This window comes from Mesoplodon mirus (assembly GCF_964341445.2).
Source record: "Mesoplodon mirus genome assembly, chromosome: 4".
Taxonomy (NCBI): domain Eukaryota; kingdom Metazoa; phylum Chordata; class Mammalia; order Artiodactyla; family Ziphiidae; genus Mesoplodon; species Mesoplodon mirus.
Window position 1 is genome coordinate 147,689,276 of NC_138979.1, and position 23,068 is coordinate 147,712,343.

Here is a 23,068-nt window from a genome sequence, read left to right on the forward strand (position 1 = left end):
TTATATTTTTCTCCATTTTCCAAATTTTCTACAATAAAATGTATTTGTTTTATATTTAAGAAAAATGCATTTAAAAACCAGGCATGCATGGTCAGTTAACCAGAGATGCAACCAATGCAAATAATTTATTTGACTAGTATAAAAACCTGATATAACTTGTTACTCACATTTCTTAGGAAAAATATAAACAGCAAATACCTGTATCTCCCTTTTCCAACCACTGATTGCAATTTGATTGTTTCTGTGGAGTTAACAATCTAAAATACAATAAACAAAATTTTTACATTATTTACTGAGCTGATAAATTATTTCAGAAATTAAAGCATTTTCTTATTTTTAAAGGTTACCTGAACTGCATAAAATTTTGTGAACTTTTAAAAGCCGTAACATGTGAACACTTTGAATGGTTATTCACAGCAGAGTCATTCAATACCTGAACAAAAGAAATTAAGCATTAGAATTGGCTACACAAAACAATAAAATGTTTTGCTTGCCATGGATACTCAGGGCTCTCCAAGAACACTGTCACCTTCCTCATCCTCACTGCTGTTATCAACATCAACTACAAACAAAACATTAAATTAAATGAAACAACTACATACAAAACATTAAGTCAAACACTGGGAAATAAAAAAGGTTTAACTCTCAAGGAATTTGGTGTTTTTGACAAGTATAATAACTATGCCTGATAGCATTTCTTCATTTAAGGTAAACTTTAAAATTTTTCTTCCTTATTCATGATTAATCACGTGAATCTTACCATTTTCTCAACTAATAACCTGATGTCTGTGTCTCTCCATCCCCTATAATCTCACAAATTGACTATAGGAAAGGAAAACAGTAGGTTAAAAGATTAAAGCCTGAAACTTTCTTTTTAAAATATGTATGATATGTATGACAAAGCTAATATTTCATTTTTAACTTTAATTAAATTTTAATACTAATATTTATTTATTTTAATATCTTTATTGGAGTATTATTGCTTTACAATGGTGTGTTCGTTTCTGCTTTATAGCAAAGCGAATCAGTTATACATATATGTATGTTCCCATATCTCTTCCCTCTTGCATCTCCCTCCCTCCCACCCTCTCTATCCCACCCCTCTAGGTGGTCACAAAGCACTGATACTAATATTTAAATTGCTACTTTACTAATGTTTGTATTGTCTGTTTCAAGTCTTTCATTCTCCCTGAGTCACTCATTTTGAAGAGTCACTGATTTTTCTTATTTGACCTGAAATTAAAATACCTTTAATAGGAAAGTTTATCCATTTATATTTGTTATAACAGCCACTGGTCTTAATTCTGTCATCTTATGTGCCTTTAGATCATAAGAAAAAGACCTTGTCCCTCAAAGAACACTTGGCCCTTAAAGAACAAGTGTTGTTACAGTTTTGATGTTTTTGTTTGTTTGTTTGTTTGTTTTTGCGGTACGTGGGCCTCTCACTGTTGTGGCCTCTCCCATTGCGGAGCACAGGCTCCGGACGTGCAGGCTCAGCGGCCATGGCTCACGGGTCCAGCCACTCCGTGACATGTGGGATCTTCCCGGACCGGGGCACGAACCCATGTCCCCTGCATCGGCAGGCGGACTCTCAACCACTGCACCACCAGGGAAGCCCTTGATGTATGTTTTAAACAATATACATGTTTATATATTCCTCCTGGTACAAGTATTTGTACAAGTATTTCAAGTAATTGTTTAGAGTAGGTGCCAAGAAGTGAAATTGCTGAGTATGTGAGTTTTTATTTTTAATGAGTACTGTGAACTAGTCCTCTAAAGCAGTTGTCCCAAATTATACTCCCACTGGTGTTGACTTCACTAGACATTATCAAATGTTTTAATGTCTGCAAATCTGACAGGTGAAACCAGGTATCTCATTGGTTTAATTTGTATTTCCCTGTTCTCCTGAGGTCAGGCATCTTGTTATGTTTAGTGACCCTTAGTCTTTCCTTTTATGTAAGCTGACTTATCTTTTGACCATTTTTATAGTTTTTTAAATTAATTTTTAAGAATTATTATGTATTTCTTTGTATATTATACATTACAGACACCAATCCCCTAAGTGACAATTCTGTCACTCTTTTAACTCTGTTAGTGTCTTTCACCATACAAAAGCTTTTTTATTTTGATATACTCCATTGATCAATTTGTCTTTTATTGTACCACACTGTTATAATAACTGCATTTTGATAATGTTTAAAAATGTTTGGGGATGATGAAAATGTTCTGAAATTAGACAGTGATGATGGTTACACTATCTTGTGAACATACAAAAAACCACTGAATTGTACACTTTAAAACAATCAATTTTATATGTGAATTATACCTCAGTAACAAAAGTTTAAAAATAAACATTTTAGGACTTCCCTGGCCGCGCAGTGGTTAAGAATCTGCCTGCCAATGCAGGGGACACGGGTTCAAGCCCTGGTCCGGGAAGATCCCACATGCCGTGGAGCAACTAAGCCCATGTGCCACAACTACTGAGCCTGCGCTCTAGAGCCTGAGAGCCACAACTACTGAACCCACGTGCCACAACTACTGAAGCCCACGTGCCTCGAGCCCATGCTCCACAACAAGAGAAGCCACTGCAACGAGAAGCTTGTGCACCACAACGAAGAGTAGCCCCTGCTCGCCACAACTAGAGAAAGCCTGCACGCAGCAACGAAGACCCAACGCAGCCAAAAATAAATGAAATAAAATAATTTATTTAAAAAATAAAAAAATAAACATTTTAATATCTGGTAGTAAGAGTCTCCCTAACATTCTTTTAAAAATCTTTATTTAAAATTATTTATTAATCTATTAATGTAGGAAATCATATTGTTAGATTTTTCTTAATGGTAAACAATCATTGTATTCTTTGGGAAAACCAAGGCTAGTCATAATATATTACTCTTTCAATGTTACATTGCAAAATTTGGTTTGCTAGTAACTTATTTAGGATTTTTACATCTATGTTCATTCTTGAGACTTACGTACCATAATTTTTCTTTTCTTACACTATCCTTGTCCTTGCTATCTAATGGATTGTTCATTTATAATTTGTTGGATAGTTTCCGACTCTTTTTATACTCTGGAATTGTTTGTATAAAAAGATTATTTAATCCAATGGTTCTCAACTGGTGGCAATTTTGCCTCTTAGGAGACATTTGACAATGTCTGGAGATATTTTTGATTGTCATAATTTGGGGATGAGGTGCTATTGGACTCTAACGGGTCACAAGACGACCCCACAACAAAGAATTATCAGACCCAAAATGTCAACAGTACCACTATTGAGAAACTCTGATCTAATCCTTAACGGTTTGGTAGAATTCACCTGAAAAATTGAGTCTGGCGTGTTCTGAAGGGCATGTGTGGTGGAGGGAAAAGGGAGGGAAATAAGGGAGAAAAGAGGGAAATAGGTATTTATATACATTTCAGTTTCACTTACATCAGTTTCTTCTAGGTTATTGATCTATTCATGTTTTTCTTTTTCAGTCTATTTAGCAATTTATATTGTGCTAAAAAACTGTCCATCTTACCTAAATTTTCAAATTTATGGGTATATAGTTTTATAGTATCCTTTTAGGACTTAGAAAAGATGTCTTACATAAGTGTAGAGATATGCACTTCCCCCCCTTTTATTCTTTTCTTTTGTTGGGAGGGTATTCTCTTTTTTCTCTACACTTGCTGAAACTTATTAGCTTTTGGCTATATTAATTAACCCAACTTTTAAATTTCATTAATTTCTACTTTCTTTGCATTTATTATTTTATTTCTGTATTTTGAGTTAAGCTTTTCATACTTTGAGTGCAACTTTTCATACTTAAAATTCAGCTAATTTTAATCTTTCTAATTTTCTAGTATGTTTGTTTTCAAATATAAATGTCTCTCTGAGGACCAATTTGGCTACATTTCACAGGTTTGGGTTTATAGTATTCTTTTAAATAGTTTTTAAATTCTATTTTGATTTCTTCTATAACCCAAAAGTAATTTCAAAGTATGTGAATTTCTTTTTTCTCAGCCAAATAGTTTTTTGAGGAGAGGGCTATCTTTTCGTTTAACTTGTATTTTTTTATGCTGTGGTTAGTGAAGATAGCGGCTTTTTAGAATTGGTTGAGATATCCTTTTTGTTCTAGTAAATAGTCAATTTTGGTGAATACTGCAAACAAAATTTAACTGAATTCTGTGTATGTTGGGTACAAAGTTTGCTAATTGTGCTACTCAGATCCTCTACATCCTTACTTATTTTTCAACTATTTGATTTGTTCTTATGACAGAAACTGCCAGTTTTCTATCCTATCCAAAATCTACATTTCCTTTGTGTTGTGATTTAAAAAGCAAACAAACAAAAAAGCCCACCATATTTCTCAACCTTTCTGCAGATAGAGATAGCCATTTTACAAAGTTCTGGCCAATGAAACATTAACATAAATTGTTTAAGGAGCTTCCATAAAAGATCCCTAAAATGAGGCTGACTCAACTAGCCTTTCTCCCCTTCTTCTTTCCTGCCTAGAAAGAAGATATGATGGCAAGTTGTAATGGTTAGCTTCTGACCATGAAATAACCTGAGGTGAAAGCTTAGCGTTAAGGATAGCAGGGAAAGAAAACACCAATGGAGCTTGAGAAATGATGACATTGTGGAGATGGTGCCACAATTTCCCTCTTCAATACAATTCCTTTAGAATGTCTTACCATTTTTGGTCTACTGGGTACAGAGATTGGTATTTTCAACTATCTTTTATTTTTAGAAGTAAGGGAGAAGGCTACAGTATATGCTCAGGCTGCCATATTGAAACTCTTTTAAGTCTTTTAGATCCTGAGATTGTACTAATGGCTGCTTTAATATATTTATAAAACACACACACACACACACACACACACACACACACGTCCTAAATGCAATACATTCACTATCTCATTTAATGCAAGCACTTAATTTGCACTATTAAAAAAGAAATACCTACCTGAGTATCACTTTCTTTTTGTCTGAAGTCAATATTGGCAAGTTTTGACTGCTTCACAGAACTTTCTTCTTTTTTATCTAGGTTATTAAATGGTACTACTTCAAATCAATTCCAGAAATAGAATCAAATAGCATGCCCAATATTTAACCTAACCTTGTAATTTTAAAAAATCAAGTTACATTAATATTTAAATTAAAATAATTATGAATCACTATATATTCTTAATTCCTCAATATACAGTAGCTATTACAATAACCATGAATGTAAAATGAAAAACAGCTGACAAAAATAAATTAATTAAATTAAATTGAAAAAAACAGCTGACAAAACTACATCTTTATAATGGGACTACATCTTTATAATGGGGAACCAAAGAAAAAAGAGTGGTGATATTAATGATTGGGGGACTAAAACAGCCAATGCAGTTAACCTAATACAATGTAGTTAATCTATCCATTGAATGAAACATTCAAATATCTCAGTGACTAAGTCATAAATATCATTATCACAAGTCTGCCACCCACTTTAACCATACATACTGATAATACAACCTCTCAAATGAAAAATATATAATTATTCATCCTCCCCTGACAGCTGGAAACCAGGCTGAAACACTTTTTAAAAAAATATTGTATGAGTGATTTCTTTCTCAAAGAGAAAAATGTTATGTATAGAAGGCACATCTTGTTTGCTCTCAGAAAAAATCAAAGTGGCACTTTACTGAGTCTATAGGTCTCCAGTGTTGTTTGCTCTTGCTTACACCAAATGATAACTAAAGTTGCTCCTTTCTATTTCTTCCTTTATGTGTTTTCAAAGAAAACTAAGTTTTTGAATAATAAACAGATACTGTACCTTTAACTCTTGGTTCTGAAGGATGCATCTTTATTGGTTTGACTAATTTCTGAGATTCATATGGAAGAAATAATTGACTGTTTTGAGGGGTTTTATTCAACATAAGTACATGCTGTTCATCTTTTTCAAAAATTCTGAAGAGTGAATTATAAATATTAGCTAAGTAAAAAATTAACATATTTTAAAGCTAGAAGAGATATTTAGATATTATATAGTTAAAACTCCTCAATTTGAAGATAATGAAAAGAAGTTCCAGAGAATTTAACAAATCTGCCCAATATTATTAAATTACCTACTAGTGTCACAACTAAAATACACTTTTCCTGATTAAGTCCAGTGCTCTTCTCAATGTACCACACCCTCATTTTTAAAACATAATCATTTTAAAAGACTTTCTAAACCTGTGAAAAACATTTTAAACCAAAACTGTATTTGCAAATAGCATGCTTTAGATTTTGAAGTACTACTTCAAACTTTAAAAAGATTTATTCAGAAAAAATTCAACTAGCATGAACACAGACATCATTAAAGCAATATTACAATCATTAATGGATCTCTTAAGTATTTTACTGGAAGAATAATTTCATTGAATTTTTCCTAAATTAGAGAAATAATTTATATTATTGATAGTTAAATAATAATTTAAATACTGGTATTATTTGATAATAACTATCAAAATATAAGTAAAAATAACTAAATAGTTATATAAGTTTCTCTCAACAGAGAATTTTTATATTAAAAAGTTATCAATAAAGTGAAATTCTGTACATTTATGTATTTTTCTAATCTATTTCATTATAAAATTAAAGACACATTACCATGGATGTGAGACGTGGGAGTGGGGAAATCAATAAAAATAACAGATCCAAGGAAATAGGATAAGGGAAGTTAACTTGGGAGAAGAGTGTGTTGAAAAATCAGATTAAGAGCAACATAGCCTGAGAAGAGGAATTTAAGATTTTAAAAGGGTATAGGCAGAAAGAGAAAAAATAGAAAGTTTATCAAAAACAGCAACAGTAATACATCTATTTTCCTGTCACACAATAACAGACAAAATCAATCTTTTCTTTTTAAGTGCCTCCACCACTGATATCTATTTTATCACCATTAGGATGAAAGACAAGGAAACATATGATGCCACAGATTCAGCAACATTTTGATTCATCTTCACTCTCTGTGGCAAAGGAGAACTGGTCAAGCTGGTGACAGGATGATAAAAAGGCAAATACATTGCTGTTCCCATCATTTTTCCTCTTGTTTTACTCCTTTTGGTGACCCATAATGGAAAACTGGATGAAATGTACAACTGACAGGTTTACAGAACAGCAAATGGGCTGCTGCTACCCTATTTCTCTCTACACATTATCCTTTACCTTACTAAATAATAAGCAAATTTGAATATTAGTCCACAATGTTTAAATGTATAAATTAATATTTTTCATAAGAAATGGATAGAAAACAGCCTGCACAATAAATATTTATAGATACTATGTAAATATTAGTGGCTTGGGCTAGAATATGTAATCAAATTTTAAATGCAGAATATCTGTTCACATAAAATCCCATTTTAAAGTTTACTTATACCTTTCTTTCGATTCTTTTCTCTTTTCTATATTTTTATTTTTTTCTTCCAGAGTTTCTGAAAGATTCTTCATCTCATAAAGTCTTGCAATCTGCTAAAAGGAAAAATGATAAAGCAAAACAATTACCTGCAAAGCATTAAGGATAAACATATGGTTTATCCTAACTAATGAATATGATTTTTTCTACATAATCACAAGACATATTTTTGGTAGTATTAGCAACCTTTTAGTGAAAAGAGTCAAAATTAACAATAAATCATACTCCTTTTATTTTTTTCTTACAACTCCATTAGCAAACCTATTAGATTTCAATGAACTTTCACCTTCTTTTTTAAAAAGGACAGTCAGAAGCAAAGTAGACATTGATTCCCTACATAGAGATGTAGTTACCATATATTTTAAAGAAAGTGGCATCCACTTTCTTCTCATTACTAAAATGATGTTAATTCTACTTGGAACCTCATGCCTATGAATGATGAATACACCATCTTTACATAGTTTTTTTTTTTTTTTTTTTTTCGGTACGCGGGCCTCTCACTGCTGTGGCCTCTCCCGTTGCGGAGCACAGCCTCCAGACGCACAGGCTCAGCAGCCATGGCTCACGGGCCCAGCTGCTCCGCGGCATGTAGGATCTTCCCAGACCGGGGCATGAACCCGCGTCCCCTGCATCGGCAGGCGGATTCCCAACCACTGTGCCACCAGGGAAGCCCCAGTTTTTAGAAAATTTAGAAAATCAGCTATTCAACTTTTTTTCAAAATTTAAAGTGACTTTGATGGGTTCTCATACCCATCAATGAAAGCCACATTTCAATACAATACTAAAAATGTATTCATGAAGATATCATGCACCATCAGTATTAAAGGCTAAACTAGCTTTATAAAGATTATAGTCATAAATTTTCTAGATTAAGTCTTTTAAATTATTTACTGCCTTGTTCTCTTTTTTGACAACACTGTTGTAAGCTCTGCTAATGCCTTTAAATACCTATTATTAAGCTCCATTTTGTTCCTTCCTATCTTCTTTCCTTAGCACCCAAAGAAAGTTAAACTATTCCCCAAAACTCAGAGCTGAATACATTCAATACCTAAAACACATTTTTGATTCAATGGTAATCTGAGGCTAATAAATTATTATAAGCTTTTCTCCATATCGAGGATCTTTAGAAACAGCTCTTCTTAGACGTTCATCTAACACACCATTACACTTATACATTAACACATATATTAGAAACATATAACAAAATTAATACCTGGTTTAAATAATTAATTTCTATTTCCACATCATCTACTTCTTTCTTCAATTCATACGATCTTTTGGAAAATTTGTTGGCATGTTTAAGAGTATCTTGTGTTTTACATCTCAAATTAACCCTTTTATGTTAAGGAACTATGTTATACAAGTAACTTTCACACTTACATACACTATATAAAAATAATTAGTATTATGTAACATTATTTGTATATGTACCATATAAGCAATATTAATAACAATATCTGAAAATAGCTGTGAGACTAGTACAAACATTTGGCAAACTGAAAAGACAATTTATTGTTCGTCTATGTTATATATTTAGCTTAAAAATAACATTTCTTCAAAAATATGTGTCAGGATTTTTTCTTTCAGTTAAATATTTTCACAGGGTGGTTTTTCACTTTTGCTTTTTACCCAACTTTATCATGTCATTTGGCATGATGAACAATCAATTCAGGTCCAAACTTAACGTCTTGTGTTTCTATAATTTATTTGTTCCAAAGTCAACATTAAAAATCCACTCAATTTTCCTTTTCTTGCTCTTTAAGGTCCATCAGTGCACCCTGCAGAACTCAGAAGAGAGCTGCATCTTCTATCTGAACTTTCTGCTTGAACTGGATTTATACCCAATTTCAAGTAGAGAATTTCTCAGCTGTTAACAGACACCTTGAATGGTTATTAGCTCCTACCATTTCCTAAATTACTCTACAATCCATTTAGGAGAATTTAAAAATGAATAAAACAGTGTTAATGAACAAGAATTCCGGAGAAAATCTTTATCAGACCTTTTCTATTTCGCTAAAACTTATGATTTATATGCTAGCACATGAAATTTCAGATGAACATTATTTATAATGCTATGCTGTTATCAAAAGTATCAATTTAAAATTTTAGATATAGACATTTAAATCCTAATCTTCAATTCTCCCTACCTCCATCACCTCTTCATGTTTGTCAGGTAATCTTATGTCTCATCCGTTTCTACATCCAACTCCCTAAACCCCTGCTGTGCCTTATGCATCTACCAACCTCTGCCTCTTCCTAAACACAGATGGGCAGCAAATGAACAACTAAGTATAGAATAAGCTAAAACCCAAACATGGAGAGAGCAAGCAGCAAAGGAGTTAAAAGGATGATTTGGGATGAAGTAGAATGAAGCAAGGTAGACTGCAGGGATAAAGAAGACTTAGTACAAACAGTGGAGTTATAATCTGATAGGAAAGCATATGAAGGACTGTGGAGGTTGGAAGAGGATTAAAGTTCCAAGTTCATCATCAGGGAAGGTCTCCTTGACAAACAGATGAGATTTAGACTAATTAAGAATTACTTAAGCATCTAATACAATGCCACTGTATTACTTGTTTACATGTCTGTTTCCTCTACTAAACTGTGAGCTCCTTATAAGAAAGTTCTGTATCTTCTTGAGTATTGCCTGGCACAAAGTAGGTACCCAATGAATTGTGACTCACCTCCTTACCATCTTCCATCTTAACAAGTAATAATCAATTGATTTAATTCGAACTCTTTGGTAAGACAGAGCAAGATGACTTTTTCATTGGTTTGGTTGATAAGATATGCCACTTAAAGATAGATACATATACCACCTATTGGCATTAAAATTTCTTGCTTCTGATGACATGCACATGTATGAAAACTAATCCCAGATGATCTTTAAAGTAATCTCTAAATTTTTTAATTAAACAAAATATCAAATCAATGTGATTCTCACAGGGAAATGCAATAACAATTAAAATACAGAAATAATACTTATCCAATAAAAATTCTAAGTAGAAATACTACTGTGGATACATATGTAATGTCCAACTGGTAAGTGATGGAAAGGGAGCAGGCACTGAAAAACAAAGTCATATTTTAGACTAATTTACTATATTTTTTTATTACAAAGATAATGTTATTAAAACAGTATGTAACAAAACCATTAATACCTAAAAATTCCATAAAAATAGTTTCATTCATTTTTAGTTGTTCAGTACATGCCAACACTCTGTTTTGAATTTCTTCATGTTCTCTTTTCTTCTCATAATATTCATGTGAAAGAGGTGTTTCTGAGTATTTTTGCTGGTATTGCTTTAAAACATCTTTATACTGACATATATAACTGTGGTACATTTTTCTGTTAAAATTAAAAGAAATGATGTCAATACAACAAAAGTATATCTAAAAATCACTTGTTAAAGTCTACTAAATTAAGCATAACAGACAAGTTAAAAATCTACTTATTCTGCTTCCCTCAATACTGTCTGTCCTTCAAACTTTTCTTAACTCTATTACACTTTTCAATTCCCTACTCTTTTTCTTCACTACCTGAGTTACTCACTCCTTAATCATCTTCAATTAAACTTCCACTTCCACCAGTTTAATGAAACTACCCTTCCCAAGGTTATCAATGATCTAATTTGTCCACCTTAGTGATCTCTTTTTACTTTTCATCCTAAATGACACTGTAGAACCTGGTTCTTTTGATGACTTCTTGAATCTCTATCCTCCCTGAGTTCTGAATCTCTATTCTTCCCAGTTTAGCTACCTCTATAACTATGCTATTAAATCTCCTTCAGTTTTCTAAGCTAAAGTTATCATGTTCTAGGTGATAGAACTCTGGGTTCACAATCATTCTTGTATACTCCAGAACTATTTTATAAGAAAATTTCAGCACTGTTTGGAGGAACTCCTTCAAGTACAACTAAGGTAGAGGTGCATGGTCATATATTTCGGAACCAGTCTTGAATGAGATGGTCAATTCTTGCAAAAGGATATTAACTCTTCCTTCTCATTTGAATTTTGCTTGATCTATAATAGGGGTCAGTTACTATGATCTATGGGCCAAATCTAATCTGCCACCATTTTTGTACAGCCTATGAGCTAAGAACAATTTTTACATTTTTAAATGATTAAAAAAATCAAAAGAATAATAATGTTTCATGGCATATTAAAATTATATGAAAATCAAACTGTAATGTCCATAAATAAAATTTTATTAGAACACAGTCAATCACTTACGTACTGCCTAAAGTTGCTCTTGTACCACAGTATCAGACTTGAGTAGCTGTGACAAAGACTGTATACTCCCACAAAGCCTGGAACATTTACTATATGGCCCTTTACAAAAAAAAGTTTGTCAGTCCTCATCTACAACACTGAACATGTTCAATCCAGGTTCATTGCAAAAAACATATTCTTGGGAGGAGAAAAAGATGGCAGAGTAGAGGGACGTGGAGCTCACCTCCTCCACAAACACATCACAACTACATCTACAAGTGGAACAATTCTCACAGAATACCTACTGAAAGCTTGCAGAAGATCTCATACAACCAAAGCTACAAGAAAAATTCCCATGTAACCACTGCTCCTGCAGAAGGGCTGAAATCTGAGCCAATTACCTGCACTTCCCCTTTGGCATGGGGGTGAGGCTTGAGCAGGTTCTTGTGCAGGCAGATTTGCGAGCACACATGCATGCCTAAAGGACCTCTGAGCTCATTATGAGCACTTCTGCAGTGGATGTGGCCCCTCGAGGGCAGCACCAACAACAGATTTCTTTGTGGGTGTGCACCCCAAGTGGCAGGCAGCATCACAGAGTTGTATGTCCCAGTGGACAGCTCCTGGGGAAGAACATGCAGTGGCTCCTTTCTCAGAGGGAGTGCTCCCAGTCCCACCTACCTCACATCACAGCTTAGAACCGGATGTGGGGGCTTCTACTCCAACAACTGGGGAGCAGACCCTGACCCCGACAGGGCTGTGACAACCACCAGAGCAAAGAGGAGGCCCCACCCAACATCCAGTGCAGGCTCTGGTCACCACAACACCAAACATATCCCTTATCAAGGGGACAAGGGCCAGCACAACCTGAGGAAAGTCTTGGCAAGCATCCATACCATAAACAGCCCTCACATCGAAAATACTGCACTCACACAGTCTACACAAGGGTCACTCCCACATAAAAACAGACCTTCAAGACCACAGTAGACAACTGTTTCTCCAAAATTCATAGAGTTGGAGAAATATAAGTAAAATGAAAAAAGCAGAGGAACTACTCTGAATTAAAAGAACCAGAGAAATTCCCTGAAAGAACAATGAAAGAGACCTCTCCAATCTACCAGACCCTGAGTTCAAAACGGAGGTAATAAAAATGCTGAAGGAACTAAGAAAGACTATCAATAGAAATGCAGATCACTGTAACAAGGAATTAGAAACTATAAAAAGAAGCCAATTGAAATTAGACAACTCAATTGCCAAAATGAAAACTGAGCAAAAGGCATAAATAGTAAACTAAATAATGCAGAATAAGAAGTGATCTGGAAGACAGAATAACTGAAATCACCCAAGCAGAACAGCAGACAGAAAGACAAATGAAAAAAAGAAAGAAAGCAACATACGAGATCTATGGAATAATAAAAGCAAGCCAATCTACGCATAATAGGAATCCCAGGAAAAAAAGAAGAGAAAGGGGGATCAAAAATGCTTTCAAAGAAACTATGGCTGAAAACTTCCCAAACCTAAAGAAGGAAACAGCAATCCAGGTACAGGAAGCACAGAGGTTCCCAAACAAGATGAACTCAAATAGTCCAAATCCAAGACATATCATAATTAAAATGGCAAAAGTGAAAGATAAAGAGAGGATTCTAAAGGCAGCAAGAGAAAAAACAAAGAGTCAAGTTACAAGGGAACCCCCATAAGGCTACCAGCTAATTTCTCTAAAGAAACTTTGTAGGCCATAAAGGAGGGGCAAGATATATCCAAAGTCCTGAAAAACAACAACCTGCAACCTAGGATACTCTACCTGGCCAGACTGTCATTTAGAATAGAAGGAGAGATAAACAATTTCTCAGACAAGCAAAAACTAAAAGAAGACAGCAATACTAAATCTATCCTAAAAGAAATATTGAGAGATCTTCTCTAAATAGAAAAGAAGCAGGATTCAATAAAAAAGGTAAACTCACAACAGGAAAGGCAAATAAATAAAAGGATTGAATATCACTTAAATAAGCCAGTACATGGATTAAAAAACAATCAAAAAAATCCTGTGAAAGCTATTATAAATACAATGAACAGCAAAAAGATAAACATGAAGATGTAAAACAGGACATCAAAATCACAAAATGTGGGGGAGGGGAGTAAGAAAATGCAGATCTTTTAGAATGTGTTTGAGCTTATATGACTATGAATCTAAAGGAAGTAGATACAGTTATGAGATAACATACTTGAAAACCAGGGTAATCACAAATCAAAAACATAAAATAGATTCACAAAAACGAAAAAGAAAGGAACTCAAGCATAATACAAACCACAAACGGAAAAACAAAAAGGGGAGAAAGGAACAAAGATGTGCAAAATGAACTGGAAAACAAGGTTTAAAAGGGCAATAAATAGGGCTTCCCTGGTGGCGCAGTGGTTGAGAGTCCGCCTGCCGATGCAGGGGACATGGGTTCGTGCCCCGGTCCAGGAAGATCCCGCATGCCGTGGAGCAGCTGGGCCCGTGAGCCATGGCCGCTGAGCCTGTGCTCCACAACTGGAGAGGCCACAACAGTGAGAGGCCCGCGTACCACCAAAAAAAAAAAAAAAAAAAAAAGGGCAATAAATACATATTAGCAATAATTACTTTATATATAAATGGACTAAATGCACCAATCAAATACATAGAGTGGCAGGTTAGATAATAAAACAAGAATCCACAATATGCTGCCTACAAGAGACCCACTTCAGGGTGAAAGACAAATATAGATTGAAAGTGAGGGGATGGAAAAAGATATTTCATGCAAAAGGAAATGACAAGAAAGTGGGGGTAGCAATACTTACATCAGACAAAATAGACTTTAAAATGAAGGCCACAAAGAAAGACAATGAAGGTCAACATATAATAAGATGATCAATACAAGAAGAGGATATCACACTCATTAACACATATGCACCCAATATAGGAGGACCAAAATACATAACACAAATATCAAGAGACAAAAAGGGAGAAATTGATGGGAATACAACAATAGTAGGAGAGTTTAACACCCTACTGATATCAATGGACAGATCTTCCAGACAGAAGATCAATAATGCAACAGAGATCCTAAATGACACAATAGAACAGTTAGACTTAATTGATATCTACAGGACACTACATCCAAAAAAAACAGAATACACATTCTTTTCAAGAGCACATAGAACATTCCCTAGGATAAACCACATACTAGGACACAAAACAAGCCTCAACAAATTTAAGAGGACAGAAATTATTTCAAGCAACTCTTCTGAGTGCAACGGTATGAAAGTAGATATCAACCACCAGAAAGAGAAATGAGAAAAAAAAATGATTACATGGAGACTAAACAACATGCCACTAAAAAACCAATGGGTCAGTGATGAAATCAAAGAGGAAATTTAAAAATACCTCAAAACAAACAACAATGAAAACACAACCATACAAAATCTATGGGATGCAGAAAAAAAGTTCTAAGAGAGAAGTTCATAGCAGTACAGGCTTTCTTCCAAAAAAAGAAAAATCTTAAATAAACAACCTAACCTACCACCTAAAAGAATTAGAAAAACAAACAAAACCTAAGTTCAGCAGAAGGAAGGAAATAATAAAGACCAGAGAGGAAATAAATAAATGGAGATTTAAAAAATAGAAAAAAAATCAATAAAACCAAGAGATAGTTGAAAGGATAAATGAAATTGACAAGCCTCTAGCCAAACTCACCAAGAAGAAAAGAGACAGGATACCAATAACTGAAATAAGAAATGGAAGAGGAGAAATAACAACCGATATTGTTACAGGGAAGAACAAATCTGACTACATCTTGGATCTGTTTCTCTTACTTTAACCTTTGCTTCCTGCTACTTTTGTTCACTAAAAGGTTACTGTCTATACATAATGGTCTGCTTCAGGGAACCTGGCCCTCTGCCTGAATGTTAAACCAAAGTGCCTTTGTTCAGGGAAACATCCTGACCCAGTCCACCTGTGAATGGCTGCAAGAAAGAATAAATTAACACATCCCCTTCCCAAGGCTGGCTATTCCAGGAGATATTTGCAAGACTTATGGCCTTTTTACTTTATTTCCTCACCTCTGCCCCCTCTCTGTTCTATAGAAGAAACTGGCATACAGACCCCAATAAGATGGTTCTTCTAAGACACTAGTCTGCCATCTTCTTGGTCTGCTGGCTCTCCAAATAAAGTCACTATTCCTTGCCTCGACACCTCTTCTCCCGATTTATTGGCCTGCCATGTGGCAAGCAGAGTGAGCTTGGACTCAGTAACAATACCATAGAAATACAAAAAATTACTAAGAAAATATTATGAACAGTTATATGCCAACAAATTTGACAACCTAGAAGAAATGGACAAGTTGCTAGAAACATACAGCCTGCCAAAACTGAATCAAGAAGAAACAGATAAGTTGAACAGACTGATCACTAGAAGTAAAATAGAATCTGTAATAAAAAAGGCTCCCTGCAAACAAAAGTCCAGGACTGGATGGATTCACTGGGTTATTCTACCAAGCATACAAAGAAAAACTTGTATCTATCCTTCTCAAACTCTTCCAAAAGACTGAAAGAGGAGAGAACACTCCCAAAGTCATTCTATGAAGTCACCATCACCCTGATACCAAAACCAGAAAAAGACACTACCAAAAAAGAAAATTACAGGCCAATATCTTTGATGAATGTAGACGCAAAAATCCTCAACAAAATATTAGCAAACCAAGTCCAACAACACATAAAAAGGGCCATACACCATAATCAAATTGGATTCATCCCAGAGTCACAAGGATGGTTCAACAAACACAAATCAATCAATGTGATACACCACCACAACAAAAGAAAATACAAAAACCACATGATCATCTCAATAGATGCAGAAAAAGCATTTGATAAAATTCAACATCTATTCATGATAAAAACTCTCACCAAAGTGGGTATAAAGGGAACATAACATAATAAAAGCCATTTATGACAAACCCACAGCTTACATGATACTAAATGGTGGAAAGCTGAAAGCCTTCCCGTTAAGTGCTGGAGTAAGACAAGGATGCCCACTCTCACCACTTTTATTCAACATACTATTGGAAGTCCTAGCCACAGCAATCAGGCAAGGAAAAGAAATAAAAGGCATCCAAATTAGAAGGAAAGAGGTAAAATTGTCATTATATGCAGATAACATGATACTCTACAGAAAACCCTTAAGACTCCACACAAAAACTACCAGAACTGATAAACGAATTCAGCAAGGTATCAGGATACAAGATTAATACACAGAAATCTGTTGCACTTCTTTACACTAACAATGAAGTATCAGAAAGAGAAAGTAAAAAAGCAATCCTGTTTAAAATCACATTGCATCAAAAAAAAAAAAACAACCTAGGAATAAACCTAACCAAGGAGGTGAAAGATTTATATGCTGAGAACTATAAAACACTGATAAAGGAAACTGAAGATGAGTCAAAGAAATGAAAAGATATCCCATGGTCTTGGGTTGGAAGAATATAGCTAAAATAGCCATACTACCCAAACGAATCTACAGATTTAATGCAATCCCTATCAAATTACCCATGACATTTTTCACAGAACTAGAACAAATAATTCTAAAATTTATATGGAACCATAAAAGACTCAGAATTGCCAAAGCAATCCTGAGGGAAAAGAACAAAGCTGGGGGCATAACCCTTCTAGACTTCAGGCAATATTACAAAGCTACAGTAATCAAAACAGGGTGGTACTGGCACAAAAACAGACATATAGAGATGCAACAGAATAGAGGACCCAGAAATAAACCCCCACACCTATGGCCAATTAATCTTCGACCAAGGAGGCAAGAATATACAATAAAGAAAAGACAGTCTCTTCAGCAAGTGGTGTTGGGAAAGCTGGACAGACTCATGTAAATCAATGAAGTCAGAACACTCCCTCATACCACACATAAAAATTAATTCAAAATGGTTTAAAGACTTAAATAGAAACCATGACACCATAAAACTCCTAGAAGAGAACATAGGCAAAACATTCTCTGACATAAATCGTACCACCGTTTTCTTGGGTCAGTCTCTCAAGGCAAAATAAATAAAAGCAAAAATAAACAAATGGGACCTAATCAAACTTCACAGCTTTCACACAGCAAAGGAAACCATAAGCAAAACAAAAAGACAACTTACGGATTGGGAGAAAATATTTGCAAAGACTGCAGCTGACAGGGGCTTAATTTCCAAAACATACAAAGAGCTCATACAACTCAATATCAGAGAAACAAACAACCCAATCAAAAAACGGGCAGAAGACTAAATAGACATTTCTCGAAAGAAGACATACAGATGGCCAACAGACACATGAAAAGATGCTCAACATTACTAATTATTAGAGAAATGCAAAGCAAAACTACAGTGAGGTATCACCTCACAGTCTACAAATAATAAATGCTGGATAGGGTGTGGAGTAAAGGGTACCCTCCTACACTGTTGGTGGGAATGTAAATTGGTGCAGCCACTATGGAAAACAATATGGAGGTTCCTTAAAAAACTAAAAATAGAGTTACCACTACTGGGCGTATATCTGTAAAAGATGAAAACTCTAATTTGAAAAGATACATGCATCCCAATGATCATAGCAGCACTGTTTACAATAGGCAAGATATAGAAGCAACCTAAGTGTCCATCAACAGATGAATGGATAAAGAAGACGTGGTATATATATATATATATATATATATATATATATATATATAATAGAATATTACTCCGATATAAAAAAAATGAAATAATGCCTTTTGCGGCAATAGGGATGGACCTAGAGATTATCATGCTAAGTGAAGTAAGTCAGACAGAGAAAGACAAATACCATATGATATCACTTATATGTGGAATCTAAAAAAAAAAGATAGTACAAATGAACTTATTTACCAAACAGAAACAGACTCATAGACATAGAAAGCAAACTTATGGTTACCAAAGAGGGGGAGGAATAAATAAGAAGTATGGGATTAACAGATACGCACTACCATATATAAAACAGATAAACAACAAGGCTTTACTGTATAGCACAGGGAACTGTATTCAATATCTTATAATAACCTTAATGGAAAACAATCAGAAAATGTGTATATGTATATATAAATATATGTATTTATATATATGTATATATAACTGATCACTTTGCTGTACACTGAAACTAACACAATATTGTAAATATTGTAAGTCAACTATACTTCAATTTAAAAAAAGAAAATATATTCTTGGATCCTTTTTTTACCCAGTTATTAACAAATACATACTTTCAAAAAATAACATTCATAGAAAATTTTCTAAAAATATATAGTCCTTATATTCCTCAAAATTTTATAAATTTTCTAAATCAAGCCATACTATATGGGGGAATTTCTTAAAAGATACTTCAATGATTATCTCACCTTAGCAGATGAGAAGAGAAGTATTCATAAACTGCTTGTATAGTAAGAAGAAAAGTAAGGATAACAGCCTTCTACTGGTCAGCAGGTCTGAGTCTTAAGAATGTTTTGATTTCTTAATATTACTAAACTCTGTAGTTTAGCCCAAAACAAGTTTCTTCCTATTCTTCTAAATGCATATTTGCTAATTAAGCCTTCACTTCTTGGGAAAATAGTCCAAAAGGAGGGAAATACCTATAAGAAAACTGAGTCTGGGACACCAGTTTCAGATGAGATTAGCATACCCCATCTACCCTGTTCAGACTGCATATTCACAGCAACTCTTCTAATATATTCCATACAAGAACCTTGCTAGCCCAAGCCATGATTCAAGAAGAGCCATTACTATCTCATCTCTTGCCAGCAATGCTAGTCTTCGTGAATGTCTGGGACAGGGATGGGAGATTAGGAGAAATAAGTAGCTGGTGCCTCTACTTCCTTCATTACCCATGATACCAACAAATGGACTCTTTTCCTCTTATAAATACATAGTATTGAGTCATCAAGTCAATCAACCTATGTGGCTGGTTTAAGAAAGAAAGAGATAGTTGTTTTCACTTCCATACCTCTGGCTAGCTAAGAGAAGTCATCCACAACAAACATTATCAGAGAGGTACTTATTAGACTGGTTTGCTTTAGCCCCTCATAGAATCATTTTAAATAATATTTTATAGCTATAGCTTGCACTGAGAGATGTTATAAGAAGCAGTAATACATATTGTTTTTATTTGGGGGAGGCCACTGAAGATACTGACTACCATATCACACAATTTCCCCTTCATGAGAATCCAGGGAACAAATTTCTCTCAAGTCTGAGTACTAGGGAAAAAACCTCTGCTTATCCTAAGCAACTGAACTGTTTTTTAAACGAATATTCTGAATTCCAAACTGATCACACTTCCACAATGCTTTGACTACTATTAGGAATTTCAAAGCCTAATTTTGCCTATATCTAACAAATGTGTAAGACCATATAGTATGAATTTCTATCCAGATCAAAGGCTTCATCTTCCTATATTACCCTTACTTCCCTATAGCCTCAATTTGTATGTCTAACTTTATTTTAACACTATGGTATTATTTATATAAACCATTTCAAATTCTTTTTGAATTGAAGTGGGGCCTATAAATGACAAAGTAAGTCTCCTTTGTTAATTCTACCCTCTGCCTATTTCTTGGATGATCATGTACTCCAGCTTTCTCTTCTTTTTGCTATATACTTTCCCTGGGCAATCTCATCTATTTTTATGATTTCAAATGCCAATGAAGTCCAAATCTATATCTCAGTCCCTACCTTAAGACCCATTTTTTAATATGAAATGTATTGTATTCTAGATTTTGTGTGGATGTTTTTAATTAGAATATTAGAAGAGGAGTGACATTGGCAAGATGGCAGAATAAAATGTCCCTTGAGCATACCACCCCCCTCAGCAATAAAAGTTTGCCATCCAACCATGGACAAAAGTGCCTTTGTGGAAGCTTTGGAATCCAGGTAGCAGACTGTGAAATCCTGGTGCAGTCCAAGACTGAGGAAAGCCATTTTGAGAAGATGGACTCACATCTTGGTGGTTTAACTTGCTGACTGTGGTCCTGGATACAGACCCAGAAAACATCTCTGTACCCCTGAGAACTCAGCTACAGGCCTATCTAGCTTTGAGTCTGTAACCAGTCCCATAAACCAAGGGACCTGGGAGAAGTCACACTCACCTGTGTGTCAGGCAATAGGCATACAGACCCTGGTCCTGGCTGTGGTCTCAGAAGTGGCAGGTGAACCAGTTCCAGCCCTTCATGGCCATGGTCTGGGAATACCAGGAGATAAACCTGCCAAGCTCAGTGAGACTGTAGGTTCTGAAAGGGCCCTGTAACTGGATTCCAACCTGTCCCAGCCACAGTCACTGAAGAATCCTGCTGGCACAGAGACCCAGCAGGAGACACTCCTGTCTATGCCCCTAAAGATCCTAAAGCACCCTATAGTTGGTTCCAGCCCTCTCACAGCAGTTTGTCCACAGTACTGAGGGTCCAGGGTTCAAGCAAGAGACACTCATGTCTGTACCCCACAGATCATTAAAGGACCCATACTTGATTCTAGATATCAAGCAGTCTAGCACTAACAGAACTTCTGGCCCAGGGACCCAAAGAGATCCTGCTATATGCTCCCCTGGGGATCTTGAAAGGGCCCTATACTTGGCTCCAGCCCCTCTAGCCACAATCAGGGAGCAGTCCAGCCCACAGAGGGACCTGGTTGGAGACATGCCTATCTGTGCCTTGAGAACCAGGACTGTAGACCTCAATTTTGTTTGTAGAATCTGAAACAGCCCTGAGACTCAGTTCTAGCCCCTCTCAGCCACAGTCCAGGGCCAGTCCTGACCACCGATGAATCCATTCAGTGACTAGGTAAGAACTCTGCCAGGGACTTGCTGGGAGGCAAACTTGTCTACACGCTTGGTAATATGCCTGCTGACTAAGGACCCAACTGTGGAACCTGAATCAGACCTTTGTCCCAGTACTATCCTACTGAACAAAGTACTGGAGGAAGTTTCACCCACCCAGGGACCAGACAGGATCCATACCTGTCTGAGCCCCTGGTAAGAAGCACACCAACCATGGATCCCACTACAAACTCAATGACAGGTTGAAAATCAGCTCCAACCCAGCACAACTGCAGTTCTATAGGTAATCCCATCAGCCCAGGAAACCAACAAGAGAAGGTCTTTACCTCCCCAAACCAGACTGTAAAGACTGGAAGAAGTGTTTGTTCGTTCAAGTGCACAGACACCAATGCAAGACTAAGCATATCACAAAGAATTAGGCAAACATGACACCATCAAAAGAAAAGTAATAAATCTTCAGTAACTGACCCCAAAGAAATGGAGATCTACAGTTTGCCTTGCAAAGAATTCAAAGTAATCATCTTAAAGAAACTCAATAAAATACAAGAGAACACAGACAACTAAACGAAATCAGGAAAACAATGCATGTACAAAATGAGAAGTTTAATAAAGAAATAGAAACCATAAAATAGAACCAAACAGAAACTGTGGAGCTAAAGAACACAATAGCAGGACTGAAATATTCAATAGAGAGCATCAATAACAGACTTGATCTTATAAAAGAAAGAATTGGCAAACCCAAAGACTATTCATTTGAAATTAGCTACGTAGAGGAACAAAAAGAAAAAGAATGAAAAAGAGTGAAGAAAATCTACATAAATTATGGAACACTGCAAAGTGAACAAATATTTGCATCACAGAAGTCCCAGAAGGAGAAAAGAAAGAGAGAAAGAGGCAGAAAGCTTATTTAAAGAAATAATAGCTGATTACTCAGTTATAAAAAAGAACAAAATAATGCCATTTGCAGCAACATGGATGGACCTAGAGATTCTCATACTGAGTCAAGTAAGTCATACAGAGAAAGACAAATATCATATGATATCACTTATATGTGGAATCTTAAAAAAGGCTACAAATGAACTTATCTACAAAACAGAAATAGAGTTACAGATATAGAAAATAAACTTATGGTTACCAGGGATTGGGGGAGGAGGGATAAAGTGGAAGATTGGAATTGACACATACACACTACTATATATAAAACAGATAACTAGGGCTTCCCTTGGGGCACAGTGGTTAAGAATCCACCTGCATGGGGACATGGGTTCGAGCCCTGGTCTGGGAAGATCCCACATGCCACAGAGCAACTAAGCCCATGCACCACAACTACTGAGCGTGCACTCTAGAGCCCGCAAGCCACAACTACTGAGCCCATGTGCCACAATTACTGAAGCCCACGCACCTAGAGTCTATGCTCCACAACAAGAGAAGCCACCACAATAAGAAGCCCGCACACCACAACGAAGAGTAGCCCCTGCTTGCTGCAACTAGAGAAAGCCTATGCGCAGCAACGAAGACCCAACACAGCCAAAGATAAATATATAAATAAATAAATTTATTTTTTAAAAAACAGATAACTAATAAGGACCTACTGTACAGCACAA

General features: G+C 35.4%; 1 protein-coding gene across 1 annotated transcript in view; it reads right to left on the reverse strand.

The window, feature by feature from the left end:
- Positions 1–23,068, reverse strand: part of LOC309802147 (protein SIX6OS1) — a gene marked incomplete at both ends in the record, with an annotated part of 52,785 nt that overhangs the window by 18,637 nt on the left and 11,080 nt on the right. The window contains 8 exons of the mRNA XM_082617435.1: positions 199–257; positions 348–433; positions 4,950–5,026; positions 5,802–5,935; positions 7,386–7,477; positions 8,635–8,755; positions 10,446–10,488; positions 10,583–10,770. Coding sequence (XP_082473561.1) covers positions 199–257; positions 348–433; positions 4,950–5,026; positions 5,802–5,935; positions 7,386–7,477; positions 8,635–8,755; positions 10,446–10,488; positions 10,583–10,770 — 800 coding nt within the window. The remainder of the gene's footprint in view (positions 1–198; positions 258–347; positions 434–4,949; positions 5,027–5,801; positions 5,936–7,385; positions 7,478–8,634; positions 8,756–10,445; positions 10,489–10,582; positions 10,771–23,068) is intronic.